This window comes from Cynocephalus volans, chromosome 7 (genome assembly GCF_027409185.1).
Source record: "Cynocephalus volans isolate mCynVol1 chromosome 7, mCynVol1.pri, whole genome shotgun sequence".
In the NCBI taxonomy this organism is placed as follows: domain Eukaryota; kingdom Metazoa; phylum Chordata; class Mammalia; order Dermoptera; family Cynocephalidae; genus Cynocephalus; species Cynocephalus volans.
This window is the reverse complement of record NC_084466.1, coordinates 100,499,219-100,526,778: the sequence shown is the minus strand read 5'-3', so window position 1 is coordinate 100,526,778 and position 27,560 is coordinate 100,499,219. Positions and strand designations below refer to the sequence as shown.

The window sequence follows — 27,560 nt, the reverse complement described above, 5'->3', positions numbered from 1 at the left end:
AAAACATAGTATAGAACTACAGTAATCACACTGTAGGGTGACTATAATTAACAATAATCTATTGTGTACTTTCTGTTAGCTAGAAGAGAGGATTTTGAATCCCCAACACAAAGAAATGATAAATGTTTGAGATAATGAAAAAAAATATATATATATATATCAGTGGTTGCCAGGGTTTCAGGCGGGGGGGAGAGAGAGATGAATAGGTGCAGCACGAAGGATTTTTAGGGCATTGAAACAATTCTGCATGATACTATCATGGTGAATCCATGACATTATACATTTGGCAAAACCCATAGAACTGTACAAAACAAACAGGCAACCCTAATGTAAAACTGAGTTAATAATAATAGATCAATATTATTCATAACTGTAACGAATGTGCCAAACCAATGTAACACGTAAATAGGGAGAAACTGGGGGCAGCAGGGTATGGGAATTACCTATACTTTCTGCTCAATTTCTCTGTAAACCTAAAACTGCTATAAAAATAAAATCTATTACTCAGGGGAAAAAGCTACAGTAATCTAAACAGTACGGTACTGCCATAAAGGCAGAAAAATATATCAATGAAATAGAATAGAGAACCCAAAAATAAGCCCTCTCATATATGACCAAATGATCTTCGACAAGGGAACCAAGATTACTCAATGGGGGAAGAACAGTCTCTTCAACAAATGGTGCTGGAAAACTGGATATCCACATGCAAAAGAATAAAGCTGGAACCTTATCTTACATCTCATACAAAAATTAACTCAAAATTAATTAGAGATCAAAATGTAAGACCTAAAACTATAAAAATAGGGGGAAAAAAACCACATAGGAGAAAAGCTTTATAACATTGGACTTGGGAATAATTTCTTGAATATGACACCAAAAGCACAGGCAACAAAAGTAAAAGACAAATGGGATGACATCAAAGTTAAAAACCTTTGTGTATTGAAGTACACAATCAACAGAATGAAAAGGCAACCTACAGAATAAGAGAATACATTTGTAAATCATGTATCTGATAAGAGGTTAATATTTACAATACATAAAAAACTCCTACAACTACAAACAACAACAAAAAGCAAATACAGTTTAAAAATGGGCTAAGGATTAAATAGACATTTCCCCAAAAATGACATATAAATGGCCAATGAGCACATGAAAAGTTACTCAAAATCATTAAGAATCAGAGAAATGCAAATCAAAAGCACAATGACATATCACCTGACATCCATGAGGACGGCTATTACTAAAAAAAAAAACACAGAAAAGAGTAGGTGTTGGAAAGGATATGGAGAAATTGAAACCCTTGTGCACTACTGATGGGATTGTAAAATGGTCTAACAGGTATAGAAAACAGAATGGAGGTCCCTCAAGAAATTAAAAACAGGATTACCATATGATCCAGTAATCCCATTTCTAGGTATATACCCAAAAGAATTCAAAGCAGGGTCTGGAAGAGAGATTTGCACACCCATGTTCACAGCAGCATTATTCACAATAGTCAAGAGGTAGTAGCAACCCAAATGTCCATCCACAAATGAATAGATAAATAAAATGTGGTACGTACATACAATGGAATCTTATTTATCCTTAAAAAGAAAGGAATCCTGTCACATGCTAAGAAGTGGATGAACCTTGAGAACATTATGCTAAGTGAAATAAACAAGTCCAAAAAGACAAAAACTGGCATATAGGGGTTAGCAAGAACTTGATTAAGGGTAACAAAGAATGATCATGTTTTGTAATGATGAATATACTCATCATCCTGATTTGATCATCACTTACTGTACGCAGGTACTGATATTCAAATCTGCACTTCACAAATATGTATAATCAATAATATTTCAATAAAAAAAGACAAATACTTGTGATTCTACTTACATGGGTTATCTAAAGTAGTCAAATTCATAGAAACAGAAAGTAGAATGAATGGTTACCAGGAGCTTCAGGAGAGGGAGATGGGGATTTATTGTTCATGGGTAAAATGTTTCATTTTTGCCAGATGAAAAAATTCTGGAGATCTGTCTCACAACAATGTAAATATGCTTAACACTACTGAACTGCACACTTAAACATGGTTAAGAAGGTAAGTTTTATATTGTGTTTTTACTAAAATTTTTTTTTAATATTTTTAAAATTTTTCTAAGTACTACTTTAGCTGTGTCCTACATAATTTGGTATGTAACATTTTTACAACCTGGTTCTTTTCTGTTTTTGCATCTGGCTTGTAAAGGAATCTGAACCCTTGATTTTGGCATTTGGTGTTATTAACACTGCACTCTAACCAACTGACCCAACCCAACCGGCCAGCCCCACCTGGTTCTAAGTGTGTTAATTCCCTTTATGACTGCCTTTTAAATCTGTATATTATTTATTAATATTTTCTTAGTTTACAAACCATGAGAATTTTAGATATCCTTTTGTTATCAAATTATAATTTTGTTACAGTACGGTTACAGAATATAGTTTCTAAGATACTGATACTCTGGAATTTATTAGAATTTACTTTATGGCATAATGTGCAATCTACTTCAGTAAACACTCTGTAACTTGATGTATATGCACACATTATGTTTGTGTATATATGTATGTTTGCATTATACACATGAACAAGTGTAGATCAAAAAGTTAATGGAAAAACAGAATTAAAAAATGATACGAACCTTTCCATGAACTTTTTGAAATGCCCTCACATATATATAATTTTTTTTTTCTTTTAATGTAGGGTTTGATCTCAAAGATTCCTTTCAGGTCAGAGATGACACTGAATCCTACACTCTTTCCTTGGCTTCTATCATACACTTCTTCCAGGCTACCAAACCCCTTGCTGGTCCATCCTAAGCCTCCTTCAGTAGATTCTATCCTCTCCTCTCTGTCTCTTATATGCTGTTACCTCCCAGGTTTCATGCCTCTTTTGTCACCTACATTCTCTCTCCCTCCACTTCTGTTTTCAACCCCCACCAATATGCTGAGTGTTTGGAGAGCTTTAGTTGTCCCTATAAGAGCACTTCCTAGGTACAATCGTGGGCACAGATATAGCATTCAGTAAATGCTTGCAGAATAAGTAAGTCCATGATTCTATGAGAAAATGACAGCTTAACACTGCAAAAACAATGGGTATATTTTAATCAAAAAGAAAAAACATGCAGACAAAATGCTAAAACAACAAAAAATAAAAGCTTATATCTAAACCAACCATAAAAATGGATATCTACCACAATGTAAAATCTCACACAAATGTAAAGAACAAAAAGAAATAACAAGGAAGAAATGAAGGAAAGAAAGGAGGGCAGAGGGAAGAAGGGAGGGTAAATAAAGATAAAGAAATAATTAGGAGGGGCCGAGCCCGTGGCGCACTTGGTAGAGTGCTGCGCTGGGAGCGCGGCAACGCTCCCGCTGCAGGTTCGGATCCTATATAAGAATGACTGGTGCACTCACTAGCTGAGTGCCGGTCACGAAAAAACAACAACAACAAATAAATAAATAAATAAATAAATAAATAAATAAATAAATAAATAAATAAGAAATAATTAGGAGATATGGAAGACAAAATTAACTTTATTAGGGTTACAGAAAATTCATAGATACCAGAATGACAGAAATATTATAAAACAAAGCAAAGAACTAGGAAAAGAGTGACTACTTAATAAACACTTCACAGTTTATCACAGTGAAGACTAATGCACGGATATCCATCCCCTATATCAAACATATATAGCATATATGGCAATATGCTGCAAAGAAATAATAAAAAACGAAATGTTTATAAATTTACAAAAAACACAAGAAAAATTAAACATCCTATTTACTCCTGGTTTTTTTTTTAGGGTAGGGAGCTGATGGTAAATTCATGACCATTACAGAAATAAAGAATATGAGGAATAAACTTAATTGCAACAGCAAGATAAGTCTTTTTTTTTAAAACCATTAACCATTTTTAAAAACATACATCAAAATCCCATTAGACTATAGTGATGGTTGCACAACTCTATGAGTATACTAAAAGACTTTGAATTATAAATAATAATAATAATAAAATGAATAACAATAATTAAAATCCTACCAGCAGAAACAGGACATTTAAACATCGCTAGCAGCCTTCTAAAATGATTTCAAAATCCTCAAACAATTCTGGCAGTGTATAAAAGATTGTAAAATTACCCACTATCTTTGATTAAGAGTCCAGTTCTAAGGTTTTAACAGAAGGAAATAACTGTCCACATAAGGTCTACCCTTCCACTTGTACTTCCATTCCCTCTCCCCTCCTCAAGGACTAGCTCTAAGAATTCTCTCTTCTAAGTATTCATTTTCCCCTCTACAGAATTTTTTCCATCAGCATATAAACATGCACTTATATGTTCCATCTTTAAAACAACAACAAAGCTATCTTAACCCGACATAAGCCTCTAGCTTCCAGTACATTTCCATATGCCCCTTCACAGAACAACCTCTCAACACAGTTGTCTGCACTCCCAAATCCTCTTCTACCACTCTCTTGACCCATTCTTGTTACACTTTCACTCTTGAAATCATCCTTGACTTTTCTTTCCCTCACATCTAATCAAAAGCCCATCAGCTCTACCTTCAAAACTGGACCAAAATTTAACTGATTTTCATCTCTTTTACAGCTCTCACTCTGGTATGAGCCACCAATATCTCTTGCTTGGATCCTTTCAAGATCCTCCTATCTTGTCTCCCTTTCTCCACTCTTATCTTACAAGCTCAAGACAGCAGCTAGACTGATCCTTTCAAAAGTAAATCAGTTCAATGCAGAAACTAGCAAAGAGAGGTTAAGAAACTTTCCTAAAGTTATACACCAAATTGTGGCACAACTGGGATTTGCATCCAGGCCCAGTATGTTCTTTGAACCACAGAGAACAAATTGATCCAAAGAACTGACTGCTCAAAAGATTTCTGATTCACAAATCTTAGAGTTATTTGGATTTTTTTGGCAGCTGGCAGGTAACAGGGATCAAACCCTGGACCTTGGTGTTATCAACACCACACTAACCAACTGAGGTAACCAGCCAGCCCTGATTCACAAATCTTAAAACAAACTATTTAGCTCACAAAATGTCGTGAGATAAAGTATTGAGAAAACATTGTGCCTCTATAATGAAAAATAAAATGTTGCCTGTTTAAAAAATGTAAATCAGATCAAAACCCCTGAGCAAACCCTCCAGTGGCTTCCCATGTAATGAGAGCAGCAGCCAAAGTCCTGACCAGGCTTATGAGGCTCCAGGAGAATTACTCCTACCCTCGCCCCTACCTCATTTTGCTCCAGCCAGCATGCTGGCTCCCTGAGGTGCTGCAGACACTGCAGGTATGGTCAGACACAGCGCTTTCGCCCTTTCTGTTTCCCCTACCTGGAACATTCTTCCTGGAGAAGCGCCATCACTTACTACTTCATTCCTTTCAGGCTTCTGCTCAAATGCCACCTTATTAGAAAGGCCTTTCTTGACCACTGTATGGAAATAATATTTCTTACCACTACCATCACCTACTCTCCCTTCCTTCTTACCCTCTACATTGTTCTATACTGCACTTATCACAGTCTGGCACGCTATTGTTTACTTGTTCTGTGGTAGAGAAACTCCATGAAGTAGGAGGTTTTGTGCTTTTATTTGTTTTGCTACTGTAATCCAAGCATCTAGAACATTACTTGGTACATATTAGGCACCCAATAAATATCTGCTGAATATATAAAAAACAGAAAAGAAAAAAATATTACCTACAAATTTATGTCAGGGCCACCTTCAGGAAAAGAAATGAAAAATAAACCAAATGCCAAACAGCATTAAATGGCTAAATACAGTATTAAAACATACAGCACAAATCCATATGACAATCAACATATGACACATTCCATATGATAGTAATACAGAGACATACAAATGAAATTTCCAAATAAAAAAATTAGGATGTCCAAAATATTTATAAATTGATTATTTAAAAAAAAAAATAGGCTGGCCGGTTAGCTCAGTTGGTTAGAGAGCGGCCTTGTAACACCAAGGTCAAGGGTTCAGTTCCCCTTACTGAACAACTGCCAAAAAAAATAAATTAGATTAAATTAAAAATTTTTTAAACATAGCTACATATAAAAATTAGATTTTACATAATTGTTGAAAACCAATGTTGTACCCCGCATGTATGTATAATAAAAAAAATAAAGAAATAATAATAATAATAAATAATAAAAATAAACGATGGTAAAGTAATAAAAAAAATTAATTTTTTTTAAAAAAGAAGATTTTATTATAATGAAAACAAATATTCTATTCATTAGATTCTTTTTTGTCCTAGAAAGATACTCAGGACCATAATTTATAAAATAAGCAAACAAAAAGGTTAATTGTAATAACTCAACCTTTAAAAAGCTTTGATTCAACACATGAAATAGAATCCTGATCTAAAAACTATGAAAAAGGGGCCGGCCCACTTGGGAGAGTGTGATACTAACGACACCAAGTCAAGGGTTAAGATCCCCTTAACAGTCATCTTTTAAAAAAATAAAAATTAAATTAAAATAAAAACTATAAACAATATATAAAGAAAATGTGTTTCTTACAGAGAGAGCTGCATCTGAGGGAAATCAGTTGAAGTATTCCTATGCATGAAATCTCCAGCCCATTTAGAAAATGAAGGAAGATACTCCTCTACTTCTTGTTTTATTTCGTCTTGATTCAGATTTAAGCGGTACCTGCCAAAATAAGAGATATTAAATATGAAAGCATAAGTAAGAGAAAAGTAAATAAGGACAAAAACATCCAAGTAAGCAACCCAAGTGTTCATCAGCTAATGAACAGATAAACAAAATGTGATATATATATATATATATATATATATATATACACAATGAAATACTATTCAGACTTTAAAAAGAGGGAAATTCTAGGGCCAGCCCATGGCTCACTTGGGAGAGTGCAGTGCTGATAACACCAAGTCAGGGGTTAAGATCCCCTTACTGGTCATCTTTTTTTTTTTTTAAAAAAAAGGGGGGAAATTCTGACACAGGCTATAACAGGATGAACCTTAAGGACATTATGCTAAGTGAAATAAGCCAGTCACAAAAGGACAAATATTGTATGATTTCACTTATATGAAGTACCTAGATTAGTCAAAATCATAGATACAGAAAGCAGAATGGGGGTTGCCAGAGGATGGGAGGGAAGAATGGGGATTTGTGGTTTTATGGGTACAGAATTTCAGCTTGGGGAGAGGAAGAGTTCTAGAGATGAATGGGATGGTGGTTGCACAACAATGTGAATGTATTTAATGCCACTAAACTATACCCTTAAAAATGGTTAAAATGGTAATTTTTATGTTGTGTGTATTTTACCAAAATTAAAAAAAAAAACCCTGATCTCCATTTTTGGTTCTCGTTGCTAAGAAGAGTTATTGAGAAGGTTCAGAAGAAAGGAACAGAGCTAAATAATCAAGAAAATGCAGCCTCTTGAAACAAACATAGCACTGGAAATAGTAGCCACAGAAAAGCTTAAGAATTGTATAACAAGGGAGTTTAACAAACTATCTGCAGTAATAGAGAAGGTAGGCAGAGAGCTCGAAAAGTATCAGGGAGTTGAGACAGTTAAGAGAAAAAAGTACAAGCCGGATTGTCCACAAAATAGAATTACTGAAGTAAATGCAAAGCAACAGAAAGTCTTACAGAATGCAGAGAAAAAGGGGAAAGAAATCAAGACAAAATAGGAGAAAAAAAGAGACCTAGCAGGTCGGTCCAAGAGATACAATCTACACATAATAGGAATACCTGAAATAGAGGAGAAAGCAAACGGAGCTCAGACAGTAATTAAGGAGCCAATTGAAAATTTTCTGTAGTCGAACAAACGAGATCTACAAACGGAAAAAGCACACAGGGTACCTTTAAAATTTGCCAAAAAGAAAGCAAAACCTAGACATTTTCTGGTGACGTTTTTAAATTTCAAGGATAAAGAAAAAGTTCTACAAGTGTCAGCAAAAGTGAAGCTGACCTCAGATTCTTTCCTTGCAACTCTAAATGCCAGAAGACAATGGAACAATATCTACAGAATTTTAAGGGAAAATAATTTTGAACCAAGAATTATATACCCTGCCAAGTTACCATTTCTGTACAAAGCCAACTGGAAGACATTCTCAAATATGCAGAGGTATATAAGAACCTTCTCTGAAAAATTTGCTGAATGACTTACTGCAGCAAACAGAGAACACGAACTAAAGTAACTCAAGAGAAGGGAGGCAATTGTATGAAAGAATTAATGGTAAGCATTAGAACTAGTCAAGGGGCATTAAGTTTAAATTGTTGTAAATAGGGTAATAAAAACAAACAGATTTATAAGCTGGGAATAAAATTTCAGTTTATATAGTTTTACACTGTGAAAGGGCATGCCAAATGTTCAATATATCGGGCAAATAAGTACTGTTTTATTTTTAGCATGTAGTATTGCAGATAAAGATATGTGTACTCTTAAACTAAACATAAGTAAAATAAAAGGGCTTTGTCACTGAGGTCAGGACAAGTCGAGTAAAGGCATTCTAAATGTTAACCTGATAAAACTGTAAAACAGTACAGTTTTACTTTATAAATAAAGTTTTATTTACTTTATTTAAAGGAAAAAAGAGTAGTAAGCTTGCCTATAATATAAATAGTGATAGTGTAAGAAGAAAATTTCCAAATCACTGGTTGGGGAGGGGGCAGATATAAACCTGTTTTATGTACATGTTGCATGGGAAAAACAGTAGTTACTGCATCATACAGTAGTTCATGGTGTTGGAGTGAGCCAGACTGAAGCCATGTTGGGACCTAAAACCACATGGGCTCTAGAAAATTCTTAAAAACATAGTTTTTTTTCTTAGCATGTATTTCTCTGCGTTCCCTCTTTTCCCATGGTTATTTGATATTTTGAACGTTGGTTATGGGGTAAGATGACATTATTTATATAAATGCAAAGTTGTTTTTCAGTTAGCCAGGAGTTGCAAACTTGCCACGAGACACATACTATCCAGACCCCCAGAAACGAAAGAAGGCATCAATAAAGCTGTGCTGATTCCAACCTGAAGTGCATCAAAATCTAGCAGGACCCTAAGATAACAGCAAGGATGGAAACAGACACCAGACAGAGCCCTGGTGGGACCATGTACCTGGCTCCTTGCACAGAGATCCAACAGCTCATGTCCCCCTCCCTCCCGCTTTTCACTTCCCACATTCCATTCCCTCAACCCCCTCTTTAAAAACCCCTTAGTAAATCTGAGTCTTTGTGATGGTTTTAATCTGGCCCTTCTCCTTCAGGTTTACTGAAGAGATGAGTTACCCTAACATCTCTCCTCAGGTCACTGGTATTCCTGAATAAAAGCTGACTTCATAGTCCACAAAAAAAAAAAAAAAAAACCCTAATAACAGTGACATGACATCAAATTTCAGATAAGTTGCTCCAATTCACACTATGTCAGATCTAATGGGAGGTGTCCCAGTTACACCTCTGGGATAAAAAAGAAACTGTAGATGCTATTGCTCCTGAAACCAAGCAATGGAAAGTAGAAATGTAAAAAGGTGAAGATTATATAGACAAAAATGTAATATCAGCCTGACTACATCAAAGGACAGTCTACAGAAACATTAACTTCTTGTATCAGAAGTCAGCAGAGACTAAAAGAATTTAGTCTTGGTTTTTCAGGGTGTCCACAAGGTGAAAATTATGTCATCACAATACTAAGACATTACTTGTCTTTTTACTTTCATTCTCTCATGAGTGTATAGTGAAGTTTTCTGAGGCTACATGACATAAAATATAGCAATATATTGAATGCAGAAGCAGAATGAGAAACCAGCTGTCTTGTATTATGCCAGACACTTTAGAAATTTGCAAAAAATATGTCACTCACCTAGTTACATTTTTTCCTCAAAATAATTATTTTTCATTAAAATGTATTTATATTAACGTGGAATAAATAATTATTGTTACTTTTTAATAAATAAACATTTTTAATTATCCCAGTCTTGATTTTCTAATACAGTAATTATCTATAGATAGAAACCACATAAACAAAAGCTCTGTATGGTCCTCAATAATTTTTTAGTGTAACAGCGTCTTTTGACCAAAAAGTTTTGAGAACTACTATTAGAGACTTACCCCCCCAGGACGGTTCTTCCAGTTCCTTCTTTATGTTTAAGCTTCCCAATCTTAATAACTACTCTAGAGTGCTGAGAGCACATTAATTGGTGTGTCAGATCACACCTAGGTTTGCATCCTAACTCTGAACTAACTAGATGTGTGACTTTGAGAGGTCCACCATTAATTGAGTCTGTTTCCTCTTCTGTAAAGTTGAAATAATAACTATCTCACAGAGTTCATCTGAGGATTAAACGAAACAATGTGCGTAAATCATTTAGCTTATGGTAAGAACTTGTTAAGGGATGAAGACGATGATGACAACAGATACTTACATAGTGCTGACTACAGGCCAGGCACCATTCCAGGTGCTACACATGAATAAATGCCTTCAACCCTCATTATTACTATGAGATAGATACTATTACTGGCACCTGCATTTTATAGCGGAGGAAACTGAAGCCCAGAAGTTAGGTCGCTTCCAAAGGACACACAGCTCTAGCTCCAGAGCTCAAGTTCTTCACTCCTGGGCTCGCTTCTATATTGTGTTATAACCATTCACTGCCATTATGCTCTCCCTGCAGTTCTGAGTTCCCTTGAGTATTGACGTAATTTCCAACAATCTGCAAACTTCTTTCAAAATAAACAATCTACCTTTTTCCTCACATGTTGAAAGTGGCACCATAATAGCATATTCATCAAACACTGAGACTTTGGGATACAACAAATTTATCACATAATAACTTTGCAGTATTTCTAATACCAAGTTTCCTACTTTCCTAAGTTTCTGCTATCTCCAGCTCAACAGGTCTAAGAGAGCAAAGTTGTATCAGCCTTCTGAGAGAGCCAGTTCAGCAGAGAAGACAAAATTAGCAACCCTAGCTCTGCCAAAATTGTTTGTGTTCAACACAATAGCAACCTCATGTTGAAAGAGAAGGTGAAATTCCTCAAGCCAGGAAGTAACTGCTAATACCAAGTGCCCCAAAAGATGTAAGGAAACACATTCAAACTAAACTACTCAAGGTGAAGGTTATCCTTGCAAAAGGCCATTTGAAATTAGACAGCTTCCAGATGTTAAAAGACCATGCAGGTGAGAATGTGGGGAAACAAGGACTGGCATTGCTGGCAGAAATGTAAACCAAAACAATGACCATACAGAGTAGTTAGGCAATATACACCAAAATTTTAAATGCACTCAGACTGAATCCTGTACTGAAAGAAAAAATTCTACAAAAGACATTATTGTACAATTGACAAAGCTGGAATGAGAACAGTAAGTATTGTATCAATGCTACATGTGGTTACATAAGAGAAATTTCTTAATTCTTAGAAACGATACACTTAAATACTTAAGGGTAAAAGACCATAATGTACACAACTTACTCTCAAATGGTTTAGAAAAAATCTACACAGTGAGACAATGAAAGAGGGAGAAAGAGAACACTAATGATAAAACAAATGAGGTAAAATGCTAACAGATAAATGTGGGCAAAAGGTACATGCATGCTCTTTGTACCATTCTTGTAACTTTTCTCTAAATCTGAAATTATTTCCAAATGAAAAGATTACATAAAATGTTTAAATGCACACACCCTCTGACCCAGCAATCCTTTTAGGTATTGAGCATAAAGAAAAGCTTGAACAGGTGCAAAATGAAGGATGCACAAAGTTACTTATTGTAGCATTGTTTATAAAAGCAAAAACGGAAATGCCAGGTAGCTACTTAAATAAATTATGGTACATCCATACAATGAAGCACTAAGCCACTATCAATTAGAAATGAGACGGCTTGATAAGTACTGACATGGAATAATCACCAAGATTTACTCTTTAGTAGCAAGATGATACATAGATTGTGCTACTATTTATGTAAAAAATGTAAATATATATATACGTACAGTATCACACATAAATGTTTCCTCTGTAGAAGGACATACAAAAAACTGGTAATGGTGGTTACTTCTGGGATAAGGAACTAGGTGATTAGAGGGATAAAGATAGATTAGAGGGATAGACTTACTTTTTACTGCATAACCTCTTGCACTATTAATTACAATAACATATGGTGTGCATGTATTATAACCTATTTAGAAATAATTTCTATTTTTTTGTTGTTGTTGTTGGCTGGCCAGTACAGGGACCCAAACCCTTGACCTTGGTGTTAAACACCACGCTCTAACCAACTGGCCAGCCTATTTAGAAATAGTCTTCCTTGTTACTTTTAGCCAATTCTCAGCAAATGACATGTAACAGCCGGATTTTTCCCAAGATTACTAAGATACTAAAGGTAGGAGTTTCAAGCCTAGTCTTTTATCCACATAAGAGGGTACAACATAAACAGATCTTTCTCCCTACCAAGAAAAAAAGGTCTATGAGAGAGGGTAAAAAGTAACTCAGAACTGACTGGTTAGCTCAGCTGGTTAGAGCAAGATGTTTAACACCAAGGTCAAGGGTTCAAATCCCCCTACCAGCCAGCCATCAAAAAAAAAAAAAAAAAAAAAAGGAAAGAACTCTGGATTTGTTATTTTAGGATTTCAGAATTTTAAAAAAGCATTCTCTTGAGCAGGATTGGCATTACTTTGGATAGAATTAGGGGAGAATTAATATTTTCACAATTATAAAATACAGTTTTTCCTTAGTGACTTAGTATATCACAAGTAACAATGATATTAAGGATCTGCTAAGAATGAATCCCCCCAAAATTGTGACCTTCTACCCTATAATGAAGACCTCAGCTCTCATTTTATACAGCTATGAAGGTGCCTCTCTATAGCAGCCCCCTTAGTTCCTGTTATACCTTGAAAATCAGATAACTAAGACGTTAGAAATTAGCGAAAAATAATAACAGGGGCCGAGCCCGTGGCGCACTCGGGAGAGTGTGGCGCTGGGAGCGCAGCGATGCTCGCGCCACGGGTTCGGATCCTATATAGGACTGGCCGATGCACTCACTGGCTGAGTGCCAGTCACGAAAAAGGCAAAAAAACAAAATAATAATAATAATAATAACAGATGCGGAGAGTATGAGACACACTCCAGGTAAAGTACTCAAAATTTAATACATGGACTTCATGAAATCAAATCTGGCTGCTGAGAAGCCTTGTTTTCTTTCATCCTTTTTTACAAACTGGGTTCTGGTTATAATCAGGTTGCCTGATACCTGAATATCTGTGGTGTTTTAAAATATGTCAGGCAGGGAGATGGGAGGATGTTGGTGAAAGGGTACAAAATTTCAGTTACGAGAAAAAAGTTCAAGAGATCTATTGTGGGCCGAGCCTATGGCGCATTCGGGAGAGTGCAGCGCTGGGAGCGCAGCGATGCTCGCGCCACAGGTTCGGATCCTATATAGGAATGGCCGGTGCACTCACTGGCTGAGTGCCGGTCACCAAAAAGACAAAAAATAAAAAAAGAGATCTATTGTATGACATGGTGACTACAGTTAATAAGAATAAGAATGGGGCAATGCATATGTTAATTAGATCAACTGAGCCATTCCACAGTGTATGCATATTTCAAAACATCCTGTCGTGCACAATAAATATATACAATTTTTATTTGTCAACAAATAAATTATTAAATAAGTGTAAAAATAAAATATGCCGACAAATTCTTTGACACTCCCTTCAAAAGATAGCACCTAATTCCTCCACCCTTGAAGGAGAGCTGAACTTAATGACTTGCATCTAATGAACTAAAAAAACCGTGAGTGACAATGTATGAATTCAGAGACTAGGTTATAGAAGGCATTATGGCTTCTTGCTTGCTCTTTCTTGGACCAGTCAATCTGGAAGAAGCAGCTGCCACATCATGAGGACACATCAGGCAGCCCTATGGAGAGGAACTGAAGGATCCTGCTGACAGCCATGTGAGTAAGCCATCTTGAAAGCAGATCCTCCCACCTCAGTCAAGTCTTCAGATGACTGCATCCCCACATGGGACACTCTGAGACAGACCTACAAAGCTAAGCCACTTCTGAATTTCTAACCTACAGAAACTGAGGTAATATATGTTTGTCATTTTAAGGTACTACATTTTCATATAATTTGTTTCACAGCAATAGGTAATCAATATAATACTCAACAGATAATGTATTGCCATATGCTGATTAGGGTGTGACAAAAAGCAAAAAATTTAAAATGCGAAGTGGCAAATAAGGAGATAAGTAGAACTCGATTAATAAAGCCAAAACATTAAGTCTATTCGTATTTTGAAGGCCATGCTGTGTGCCCATGAACAAGTGACAACTTCTCTGTGCTTCAGCTTCTTCATTTATAACAGGGAGCTATCACATGATATAAGATGTCTAAAAGCACTTAACACAGTACCTGACATATGATAGGGTTCAAAATATTTTTAAGACAACAGGTTATAAGTCATTAGTGAATGAGTTGTGTGGAACTTTGGGAAACTTTTTTCCTATATAAACAGTGTTGACCACAGAATTATATTCTGGGAAATTTAAGTTTATGTCAACTACTCTGTAAATCAAAATCACCACTACTAAAAACATCTCTGTGAAAAAAAGGTGGACTACAGAGGAGTCAAGAAATGAGAGAGCAGAACATGCCAATCCCCCTGCAGGTAGTCACTTATAAAACACCAATAATTAGTTATTTGTGGGTTTACCTATATTCACGCCATTGTCACAGAAAGTTTGCAAAAAATAGATACTATCCCCTCTTTCAGAATCTTTAAGTAACTTGTTCAGTCATAAAACTGGCAAAGGTGGATTTTGAAACTAGTTTCATCTGACTTCTAAACCCATACAATTAATTTTCAGTATGTCACACTGTTTCTAGAAATAATGCAAAAAAAGTTCCTTACACATTCTCTGAGGGCAGCTAAGGTATCTGTTATGCACATGTACAGAATATTTAGATATTTTTAGCCAAGAGTTTCTGGTATGCAACTTCACAAATTCCTCACAGAGGTGCACAGGGTACTGAAACCTTGGAATCTGCATTCTAGATTATACTTGCTTCTGCTGAATAGTCTAATATCCAAATACCTGATACATTCCAGGAAAGAAGCTAAATAGTAAAATTGTACCTGCGGTTTTTCTCATAAATACTTACATTTCCTTCAAATGCCTTATTTCTTGAACAGTTTGAAAAGCAAGTTCTTGTAGCTTTTCTGGGGCAAAGCTGTCACTTATTGCTTTTTGAAATACTTCGTGGAGAATCGTACCAATCACCATTTGGCGTGTGGCTGGATCAGAACTCTACAAAAAAAAGTTATACAAACATTTTTTTTTTTCCCTTTATATATTGGAAACTTTTTTTTTGGACAGCTGACCAGTACAGGGAATGAACACTTGACCTTGTTGTTATCAGCACGATGCTCTAACCAAGTGAGCTAACCAGCCAGCCCTCAAATAAACATTTTATTTCACAACATATTAACAGAGACATGATTGTATATTTATTACCTAATCTATTAAACCACAATAGCCAAAGTGCACTGGTAAGATAAATGCCAAAATATTAAACAATGTTTTTTCCTGGTGGATGGGATTATAGGTGACTTTCACTTTCTTCTGTTCAAAATTATCTGAATTATTTTACAAGTATGAGCTATTTTGCAAATTAGTATCTTCCATTTTGAAAAAAATTAAAACATGAAAAAGTTCAATATCTTCTTAAATATTTAATATTTTAAAAGCATTCTTTTTCTCTAAAGTCAATTTATAATCCACCCAAATAGAAAAGTCAATAAAGACATAGCTCATAAACTCATGCAAGTAAAAGATATCATTCAAACATAAAATTTATCCTGTTCTTTGTTGTTTTTTTTTTTGGCAGCTGGCCAACATGGAAATTTGAACCCTTGATCTTAGTGTTATCAGAACCATGTTCAAACCAACTGAGCTAACTGGCCAGCTCTCAAATAAAATTTAAATCTACAGCAGAGATTTTTGAAAAGAAAGTTTTCTCCTCTCAAAAAGAAACAATACTTTATTTCTTAATTAATTCTTTTATTAGCCTATACCTCTCCCATGAAGTTTACCAAAACACACATCAGGAATTTTAAAAATTAATTTACAGAGGAACTCTCTGTACTATTTTTGCAAGTTCTATGTAAGTCAAAATTACTTCAAAATAAAGTTTTTTAAAAAGTAATATTCAGAGGGCCGGCCCGTGGCTCACTCGGGAGAGTGCAGTGCTGATAACACCAAGGCCACGGGTTTGGATCCTATATAGGGATGGCCAGTTGGCTCACTGGCTGAGTGTGGTGCTGACAACACCAAGTCAAGGGTTGAGATCCCCTTACCGGTCATCTTTAAAAAAAAAAAAAAAAAGGTAATATTCAGATCTGTTTTATAATATGCCATTAAAAGAGAAGTTGATATTCCTCCACAATTCAAGCAAGAAAAGCTAATAAAATCCTATGATAAAATAAACTACAAATAAGTGACAACTAAGACTACTAGGAAATCTATTTAAGTATTTTTCTTTCTTTCACTTTTCTTGCTTAACTGGATCTTTCGTTTTCTACATACACATAGATTAATTATATAATTTTAAAAATATCCTGTGAGGAGGGGGAAAACTTTTAACAAATAACCCTGGTTCTTGGGCCAAGCCCGTGGCGCACTTGGTAGAGTGCTGCGCTGGGAGCGTGGCAACGCTCCCGCCGCGGGTTCGGATCCTATATAGGACTGACCAGTGCACTCACTGGCTGAGTGCCGGTCACGAAAAAACGACAAAAAAAAATAAAAAAATAAAAAAATAAAAATAACCCTGGTTCTTAAACAGATAAACTGCTTTGAAACAAAGGGGTTGGGTGGAAGGCAGAACTAATATAGAATAAAAGAAACTTAAGAACCTTTCAACCAAATAATACTAGGACTCTGTTTGGATACTGATGTGAGCAAACCAACTAATAAAAATATTAGATATTTTTGATAAAAGACATTAAAGATAAACTGGACATTAAGAAACTACTGTTAATTTTATTGGGTATAATAAAAATATCATATTTAACTTTTAAAAAAATTCTCAGCTGTCATTTACTTGCAAAATAATATAATGTTTGGGAATAGCAGAATGTGAAAGTTGGGTACATGGGAGTATAATTATCTCTTCGTATATGTTTGAAATATTCCATAATAATCCTTTTAAAAGAGACTTTCGGACATTTTTCATTTATTGGGAATCACATGAATCCAAGTTTGGAAATGCCTAGGTGTATTAAATAAAAAATTTTGCCACTTTAATTTTTTTTTATCATTAGAATTAATTATTTTATTAAGTTAAACAAGATTTAAAGAATGTAGGCACCTAGCCTTAAATTCCAGCACTGCCACTTACTAGCTACATGAGTACAGGCAAGTCAATCAACCTCTCTGAGCCCATTTTCCTCATCTATAAGACGCAGCTGATTACTGTCATCCATCTCACAAGACTGCCGGGAGGATTAAATGAAATAATAAATGTAAAAGTGCTCTGTAAACTCTAAGACCCTGTAGAAGCATTAGCTATTAATATTATTTACCCTAAAAGTTTCACTCAGGACAGCTCTTCTCATACATCGAATACTACTGGCTATGCTTGTGCCAGAAATCAGCATGTCTGGATACAGAATCAAATATCCAGAATCTTCATCTATTATCCAAGTATTAGATGTGCAGTCTCCCTCCAAATGAATGATATCCCCTGGCTCTACGGGTACAGAACACCTGAAAATAAAGCAACGTTAAAGCATACATACATAGTTTAGGTCCCTACAATTTAAACACAATAAGAAGGCTTCTAAAAGTAAACGAGTATTTTATCTGAAAAAAGAAGTATTTCTAAATTTATAGGTCTTTTAAAAAAACTAAATACTAGTAGGCAGTCTTCTGAATCAACTCCTAGTCACTCTGCCCCTTTGTACCTCTGAAACACACCTGAGAATACCCATGGATTTTCCTTAAATCCCAAAAAGGAAAACTGCTTAGTGCTAACAATGTCTATTGTAAAAGCTATAAAAACTTTGCCAGTGAACATATAGCTCCAATTATGAATTGTGTTGTTTTAATAATTAATTCTCTCATTCTTAAGACTTATAGCATATCTATAGCTTCTATAAGTCTTGAAACATGAAGCCAAATCCAGTGTGGCAAGAATAAAATCATATTTATTTCAATCGAATGATATAACTTGCAGCCTGGACAAAGAGCCAAAGTTAGACGTCCACCTTCTCTGTATGTCCCCTCTACCCCTCATGTACCACACTCTGAGTAGAGAAATCTGGGGTCTAAGAATGTTCTTATGTTGAAGTTAATTTTGTTCTTAGTGAGAATTAACAATTTTTAAGCTGCAATCTTAAAACAGAATGTAATGGGAAATAGGAAGTAGTTATTAGTAAGCCCCTTTATAACTTGGTTTTCAAATGACAATAAAAATCAATTTTGGGGATAAAGAGACTTGAGATGCTGGGGAAATAGACACAATTTTCTTGTATAATTAAGCCACATTCAAATCTACTCCCTTATAAACAATTAAATAATAACAACATCTACATAAGCCACTTGATGGGTTTTAAGATGGTACCCCAACTCTGCCAATCAATGCTTAATGTCACCCCAAAATTACCAGTCATTCCTAAGGATGCACCGTTCTTCATATTCTAGTGACTGGGAAGCAGTGATGTTTAGGTGCTTTTCATGGTTCCCCTCTTTGTTCCATACAATGTTGACTGCTAACACCAGGTACCGGTTATCCATTCCTCGGCTCAGAACTGTTTTAGGAAAGGAAGCTTCCATCTTCTTCTGAAATCTAAAATATACACATACAAAACTATTTTAGCACAACTATGAAATAAGAGGCCACCCAATCTGTTTTATCTACAAACCAACCTTCTTGTTTTCTAGGCTTGTTTCTTCTGGAAACCTTATCACAATGACCTTTAGTTAAAATAGGTAAAATTAAGACAGCAAAGGTGTAGTAGAATTCCTATTATAAAACCTACCAGAAGCAATGCAATTTAAAACATGCTTATGATATGGGCTTTTTCAATTTAATCTCTATGAGGAGTTCTGTGGGACATCCGTCACTACGAGGATTAAGAATAAATTGGAAAACAACAAATTTCTACCACTGGTGCAAAGCCTTCCCAAAGTACAAGTAAAAGGAGATGTTTTGGACACGGTCCTTTTTGTAAATAAGACAGCATTGTGGACAAGTGTAATGTGGTTCGCTGGAAGTCATTCTGTGAACCACAGAATTACATCAATCTTTAAAAAACTTAGAAATCATCTAGTCCAACCTACTAATGCAGAAAATCCTACATAATCTCATTGGGGATCACTAATCCGTGCTTTATAGAGAAAACAGGCTTATCACCTATCACACTAGCTCATTCCTTTATAGAGTAACTCAGAAGTCTCTTATCAATAATGGGCAAGTCAATTTCACAACACTCCTGCCCGTTGGTCCAAACCGCCAAAAACTATGATAAATAATCCCTCCTGGAGACAACAGCCCTTCTCCTATTAAGTCCCTCTTAATTCTTTCCTGTGTGATAACAAGCCTTAATCAGTGAGGGACCAAATGAGAGTCCTAAGTCATTATCTCTCCAATTAGAACACCAAATGCCTTTCATACTACCCTACAAATTATCTGTGCCACCTCCGTGGGTTCTACTCAGTAGCTTCATCTACCCCACCAACCTTCAGGCAAGGAATTTCCCGAGGTCGGCTGTGATACCTTAAGTTGCTCCTGATCAGAACCTCAAACGCCTCTGTCCCTCCACACTAATTAGCACTACTGCTACTACCGTTGAAGATAATTCCACACCACGTTTATGGTGAGGGTTCCCCGACCATCTACACCGAGCTGAGGGCGCAGAGTTCTCCCTGGGATAAGTTCCTCCCACTGCACACTGAGAAAGCATCAAGCGGCTGCACCTTCCTTTTATAAAGGCGTTTCAGGTGGCCGAGACTCCCCAGATTCGGGACAGAAGGGAAATCGAGGGAAAGAACGAACAGCTGGGGGAGGAAGAGCGCTCAGGCTCTAGCCGAGTGTGGCCCCAAAGAAAACCCTGCGAAACGGACCCCAGCTCCGGAGACCCGTCGGGTGCCTGGGCGCTGAGCGGTCACTCGGTCCCCAGCCCCGGGCAGTCCGCGGAGGCGTGGGCGGCCCGTCCCGCTCCTTTCTTTCAAATCTCCCGCTCTGCTCCCACGGCTTCCCCCGCTTCTCTCACAGCTCCGCCGGCGGCGCCGTCTGTTCCCCGAACCTCTTCTCCATCAGCAGCTCCATCCCGGGCCTGAGGACCGCAAACTGTCTCCAGGGAAAATCAGGGGAACCGGGGGGCAACCCAGAAAACACAGAAACCAGAAAGTGGCGCGAGTCTCCGCGGCTCTGCGCGCATGCGCCGGCCCGCCGAGGTCCCAGGAGACTTGCGCGGGGCGGCCCTTCTCGCTGCCGGCGCGTCCCACGTGGAGCGCCTCACCTGCGCCGCGGAGGCCCGGTTCGTCCCTTTGCTCCGATGCGTAGGGCTTAGCACACAGAGCCCGTATCTAGCCCACACCAAGTGTACCCTCCTGGCCCTCCCTCCTGACAATCCAACCCGTGCCCAATACACGCTCTTAGTCTGAACAGAACCATCTGCAGTTGCCCCAAACCAGGCGACCCTTGTTAGCCTTCGGAATTTTGCATTCTCTGGGAAAGTTCTCCCTTTTTCTGAAAAACTAATTGAGGAAATAGAAGCTGTCAGATGGGAACTCCCTGATAATGCCACTTCTAAATCTACAAAACTACCAAATATCTGCACCCATCTTATAACCTCTTTCCACATTTTTTTCAACAGCAGAGGAAATGTTCCTTCCATCAGTGGGGGATTCCAAGGCTGCCAGCATTCTCAAGGACATTGTTTCTTCAAGTATTCCCTTACTCTCTTGTATCATCAATCTCACCCTCACTATTGGATTGCTCCCGTGCTCTTATTTGTAACATGGCCCAGTATCTCCCATCTTTAAAAGAAGTTGCCTTAATGGGACTTACCCCATCCCTCTCTTAGCCACCTCCAGAGCAAGCTTAAGGAATTTTCGTCAAGGCTATCTCCAGTTTCAACTTCTATTTACTTCCCTTTTGTTTTTAATTTTTAATTTTATTGAATTAAAAATCAATTTATTTTACATACACAGAATATTAAAAACCACCTTTCAGAAATAACATACTACAAATATTTAAAATACACAAAAAAGTTTTTTTAAAAAAAGATTACCTCATAAACCTATCACCTAACTTAATAATAATCCTTATTAAGAATTGTCTTTCATACTCATGTTTATTCATATAAAAATTGAGTAACTTCTTGAAAAAATCAAAATAAAAATACATCCCAAAAGTACAAATAAGTATGGCAGTTTCTCAAAAAAATTAAACAGAATTACCATGTGATCCAACAATTCCACTTATGGGTATATACCCAAAAAAAGTGAAAGCAGGGACTCAAGCAGATATTTGTAAACCTATGTTCATAGCAGCATTATTCACAATAGCTAGAAGGTAGGAAAAAAACAAATGTCCATCAGCAGATGAATGGATAAACAAAATGAGGAATATTATTCACAAAATGGAATATTATTTAGCCTTAAAAAGGAAGGAAATTCAGCTACATTCTGTAACATGGAAGAACCTTGAAAACATTAGTGAAATAAGCCAAACACAGTGGACAAATATTGTATGATGCCACTTATATGTGGCATCCAAAGTAATCAAATTCATACAGGAAGAAAGTAGAATGGTGGTTATCAATAGATCTGTGGTATCCAATATATGTCAAGTGTTTGTTTTGATTAAACCAAATCCTGACCATCCTTTCTCACAAATATATCAGCAAATGTAAAAGAAATCAGAGGTTCCTCCACTTATTTTGCCAGACAGGGGCGTTATGGAAACCATAACTGATCGATACTAAACTGAATTCGTGGTGTATAATTTCCTTTGATTTTTGGAACGGTTTGCAAAAACGGGATGACTCATGAATCCACATTTCATCTTTTAAGATGATCAAACCAAAAGCAATACTCCAAAGTTCTGTGGTATTTCCAAGAGTCTATAGATTTCTGCTTACTCAGAAAATAAGAAGGTTCTGAGACTCTCCCCGGTTCAGCTAAGCAGCGCACTCATTCACTGGAAAGTCCATGTGGTTGTCGGCCTCCTTTCTTTCCTCCTAGAGTAGCTTCTTGACAAAGCGAGCAGAATGTTTTCAACAACATTCAAAAACTGGTCAGAAGTCATGTATTGAAAAACCTCTTAAACATTTCCAAAAATTTGCACCAAATAAGCCAAACTGTAAATTATTCTGTCAAAACTTGGCTTTAAAAAAAACACTAAAAGTATTTAAAAGTAAATTACAGACTTTGATATTTCACCCTATTTTAGTATGTATCTCTCAAAATCCTTTTTTTAACTGGCTGTTTGGAAGGGAGTGAGTTATCTCAATTAATTGTTCACAGTCAGTTACATATCAAACTTCTTGTTCTACTCTTTGTACCCTTCTCACTACTGCACTTGACAATCTAAAATAAACAAATAAATAAATGGGCTTTTCCTACATAGCCAAAAAAAAATTATCGTACTTATTAAATTTAACAGTTCCTAATACTATCTAAGATTCTACTTCTGATTCTATTTATTTTTAACACACTAAAACCTAGCTTTATTTCCTACCATCCCCTGCAGGCATTTTTTTGTCAAGGTCTAAAACAACCTTTGTGCTGCAAATCTAATGAATTTTGAGTCCACATTCACTGTAGTTAGCAATCTGCACATTTATCACTCCATAATTGAACCAAGTACGCAGGATGCTCACTCTTTGATCCCAGCCACCGTGCTATGTGGAAGTTGAAGCAGCCCATGAAGAGGCCCACCTGGAGAGGAACTGAGGCCCCCAACCTTCAGCCTTGGCTGAGCTCCTAGCCAACAGCAAGCACCAACTTGCCTGCCATGTCAGGAAGCCATCCTTCCTCAAAAAAGATCCAGTATTCCTAAGTCACTTTCCCCAGCTGATGCTGTACAGAACAGACACAAGCCTTCCCTGCTAAGTCCTGCCCAAGTTTGTGAGCTAAGTAAATTACTGTTGTTTCAAGATGCTAAGGTTTTCGTTTTTGTCTTTATTTTCTTAGGGGGAGGGGTTACACAGCAATAGATAATAGACACAGATTTTATACCCATGACACTATACTCAACTGGTTTCCTTCTAACTTCACAGGCCTTCTTCAATCCCCTTTGCAGTCTCTTAATTTTCTGCCCAATCTCTAAATGTTGCAAGTCTTGAGAGTTCAGTTCTGGATGTATTTCACTATCTAGCAGCTCTGTAGGTTACTGCATGTATTTCCATGGCTTTAAATATCATCTCTATCTTGCCAACTCCCAAATTCATATTTATAGGCGAGGATTTTCCTCTGAATTAAAGAGTCGACTTCCCATTTGACATCTACATTTAGATATTACAAGGAGTCTCAATTATAAAATAGTCATAAAGAACTTTTAGTAACACCAAAGTCAATGGTTCAGTTCCCTGTACCAGCCAGCCACAAAAAAAAAAAAAAAAAAAAAATTTTTTTTAGCAACAGCACTATCCACCCAGAGGATATGGCCAGAAACCCAGAAGTCATCCTTGATTCCTTTCTGTTACTATCCACATCCAATCTATAGATTCTGTCTCTAAAACTACCTTATATCTATCTCTTCACTCCTTTCCATCTCACTGTCACTAACCTGATCATTATCTTTCGTCTAAACAACTACATGGGTTTACATTCTTGTCTCCCTGTAATTCATTCCTTTTTCTCAATACATTGTCATGAAAATTTTCAAATGTAAAGAAAAGTTAAAAGAATTGTACAGTAAACACCAATATACCTATCACTTAGATTTTACAGTTAACATTTTGCTATCTTTGATTAATCACATTTGTATCTATCCATTCCTCTATCCATCCATGAATTCAAGCTTTTTAAAATGCATTTCAGGGCTGGCGGTTAGCTCACTTGATGCTGGTAACACGAAGGTCACGTTCAGATCCTTGTACTGGCAAGCCACCAAAAAAAACCCCAATGCATTTCAAAGTACAAGCATTATTGCATTGCATCCCTAAATACTTAAGCATGCATATCTTTAACTAGGGTTTAATATTTGTTTATGGTCCTAAATTTTTAATGTAGATTTTATATGTAAATCTTAAAATTTACATAAAATGATGTGCACAAATCTTTTTTTTTTCCTTTGGCAGCTGGCCTGTATAGGGATTGAAACCCATGACCTTGGCATTGCCAGGCTGTACTCTAACCAACTGAGCTAACCGACCAGCCTGCACAAACCTGATGTGTACCATTTGATGAATTTTGACAAATGCATGTGTGTAACCCAAACCCCTACGACAGAAAATGTTATCATCACACACAGAAAGTTCTCTCATGTCCCTTCCCAAGCAATTCCCACACCCATCCCTACTGGAAAGGCAACCACTAATATTTTTTTCACCAAAGATTAGTCTATCCTAAAACTTCACATAAAGGGAATCATATAGTATGTACTATTTTGTGTCAGATTTCTTTCACTCAGTAAAATGTTTTTAAGGTTCATCTATTTTGTTACATGAATTAGCAGTCTGTTCCTATTTATTGCTAAATAGTATTTTGTTGTGTAATTATACTACAGTTTATTTGGCCAGTCTCCTGCTAATCGACACCTAGACTACAGTACAGGTAGGCATCCCTTGGTATCCATGGGAGATTGGTTCCAGGACCTCCCTCAGATACCAAACTATGGGTGCTCAAGTCTCTGATATAAAATGGCATTGTACAAGGGTCTTCAACAAGTTCATGAAAAGACTTGTATCATCTTTTAATTCCATTTTTCCATGAACTTTTTGAAGTACTCATATTTGCATATATCCTTATGCATATCCTCCCATATAGTTTATTTTTCTTTATTTCTTTGGCAGATGTCAGGTACAGGACTCTGAACCCTTGACCTTGGTGTTATAACACTATGTTCTAACCAACTGAGAAACTGGCCATCCTCCACACTTTAAATCGATTACTTATAATACCTAATACAATGTAATTGCTACACAAATAGTTGTTATACTGTACTGTTTGAGGAATAATGAGAAAAAAAAGTCTATACATGTTCAGTGGAGACACAATTTTTTGTCCTATTATTTTCTATCCGCGGTTAGTTAAATCCACCTATGTGAAGCCCACAGATACTGAAGATAGACTGTATTTTACTATCTTGAATAAAGGTGCTACAAATATTTTTCTACAAGTCTTTTTGTGGACATTTGCTTCTATTTCTCTTGGGTAAATGTCTTGGAGTTAAATTTCTGGATCATAAGTAGGATAATGATTAGGTTTATAAGAAATTGCCAGAGCTCTACCAAAATTGGTTGTAACATTTTATACCACCACCAATGCATGAGAATTCCAGTTTCTACATATATCTGACATTTGATGCAGCCAGTCTTTTTAGTATTAATTTGCATTTCCCAATCACTAAATGACAGTGAGTACTGTATCATGTACTTGGTCAACTGTATATCTTCCTTTTTAAATTCTTTGCCCATTTCTTCAAAATTGAATTGTCCTTTTATTATTAGTTGCAGAAATTCTTTATATATCATGGATATAAGACCTCAGTCAGATATATGTTTTGCAAATAATTTCTCCCAATCTGTGGCTTGCCTATTCATCTTTTTTGGGGGGGTGCAGGGGGTGCACTGGCCTGTAGTGGATCCAAAACCTTGATCTTGGTGTTATCCAGTACCATAGCTCTAACCAGCTGAGCTAACTGGCCAACCCTATTCTTATCCATTTTTCTTCTACACTTTTTACTTTCTGTGACCTAAAGAATCATTGCCAACGCCTGAGTAATGAAAATTCTTAAAGCTTTATATTTTTATTTAGGTCTATAATACATCTCAAAATAATTTTCATATGTGGTATGAGGTAGATATTGATTTTTCTCTATGTGCATATTCAGTTTTTCCAGCACCACTTGTGGAAAAGACTTTCCTTCCCCATTGGATAGCTTTGGTACCATTGCTGAAAAATCAAATGATCACATAAGTATGGGTCTATTTCTGGGCTCTCTATTCTGTCCTATTGATGTTCGTCAGTCCTTATGCCAGTACCACACTGTCTTAATTACTATAGTTTTATAGTAAGCCACACAGTCAGGTAGTGTATGTCCACCAACTTTGTTTTTGTTTTTTTCAAGATAGCTTTCGATATTCTAGGTCCTTCACATTTCCATACACATTTTAGAATCAGCTTGTAAATTTCTACAAAAAAGCCTGATGAAATTATGATTAGAGCTGCATTAGATCTATAGATCAATTTGGGGAGAATTGATGTCTTGACAATATAGAGACTTCCAATTCATAAACCTGGTTCATCCCTCCATTTATATGGTTCTTCTTTAATGTCTCTCAGCAATATTTTGTAGTTGCCAGTGTAGAGATCTTGCACATCTTTTGTTAAATTTAAGTGTTTTATATTTTTGAGGCTACTATAAGTGAAATTGGGTGTTTTTATTTCTTTGTTTTTTGTTTGGTTTTTTTGCAGCCGGCCAGTATGGGAATCCAAACCCATGACCTTGGTATAACTGGCACCACCCTCTCCCAAGTGAGCTAACCAGCCAGCCCTTGAAATTGGTTTTAAGTTGTTTCCTCCTAGCATATAAAAATATAATTGTTTTGGAGTAAGCTGCCATGATAGTGGCCTCCAGCCCTAGGCTTGGCCTCGTGGGGGGTGGGGGAGGACTTAAAAATATATATACAGTTGTTTTATATTTACCTTATATCCTGCAACCTTGCTAAATTCACTTATAATTTCTAATTGTTGTTCCATAGATTCATCAAGACTTTCTATGTAAATAATCATGTCATCTGTAAAGAGAGGCAATTTTCCTTCTTCCTTTCTGATCTTTGTAGTTTTATTCCATTTTCTCACATAAGTTCACTGGTTCAGTAGAAGTTGTGACACTGGACAGCCTCATCTTCTACATGATCTTAGGAGGAAAGTATTCAATATTTTACCATAAAGTATGATGCTAGCTGTAGGTCTTTCATGAATGCCTGTTATGGTTATCCAATGCTATGTAAAAACAAAAACAAAAGTAAAAAAAAACTTCAAAACTTAGCAGCTTAAGATAACAACAGTTATTTAGCTTAAGAATCTGCAATTTGGGCAGGGCTCAGTAGGGAAGGCTTGTCTCTTTTCTACACAGCATCAGCTGGAGGCTGAGGGATCCACTTTGAAGATGACTTACTCAAATGGTTGGCAAGTTGGTGCTTCCTCCATTTGGCTTCCTCACAGCATGGTAACTGGATTCCAATTGCAAGCATTCCAAGAAGACCAGATGGAACCTGTTTCAGCCTTCTAACGTAGCATCAGAAGTCATATAGCATCACTTTGACAGTCATAGGATCATCCAGCCAGATTCAAAGGGAGGGAACACAGTCCCCACT

At 36.5% G+C, this 27,560-nt stretch overlaps 1 protein-coding gene across 1 annotated transcript in view; it reads right to left on the bottom strand.

The window, feature by feature from the left end:
* The window catches only part of DNA2 (DNA replication helicase/nuclease 2), a 53,431-nt gene extending 26,945 nt beyond the window's left edge, over positions 1 to 26,486 (bottom strand). Inside the window, exons 1-6 of the mRNA XM_063103360.1 lie at positions 26,463 to 26,486; positions 20,280 to 20,329; positions 18,671 to 18,853; positions 17,589 to 17,772; positions 15,170 to 15,315; positions 6,563 to 6,694 (exon numbers count right to left, since the gene is read on the bottom strand). Coding sequence (XP_062959430.1) covers positions 6,563 to 6,694; positions 15,170 to 15,315; positions 17,589 to 17,772; positions 18,671 to 18,853; positions 20,280 to 20,329; positions 26,463 to 26,486 — 719 coding nt within the window. The remainder of the gene's footprint in view (positions 1 to 6,562; positions 6,695 to 15,169; positions 15,316 to 17,588; positions 17,773 to 18,670; positions 18,854 to 20,279; positions 20,330 to 26,462) is intronic.
* Positions 26,487 to 27,560: the final 1,074 nt, after the last annotated feature.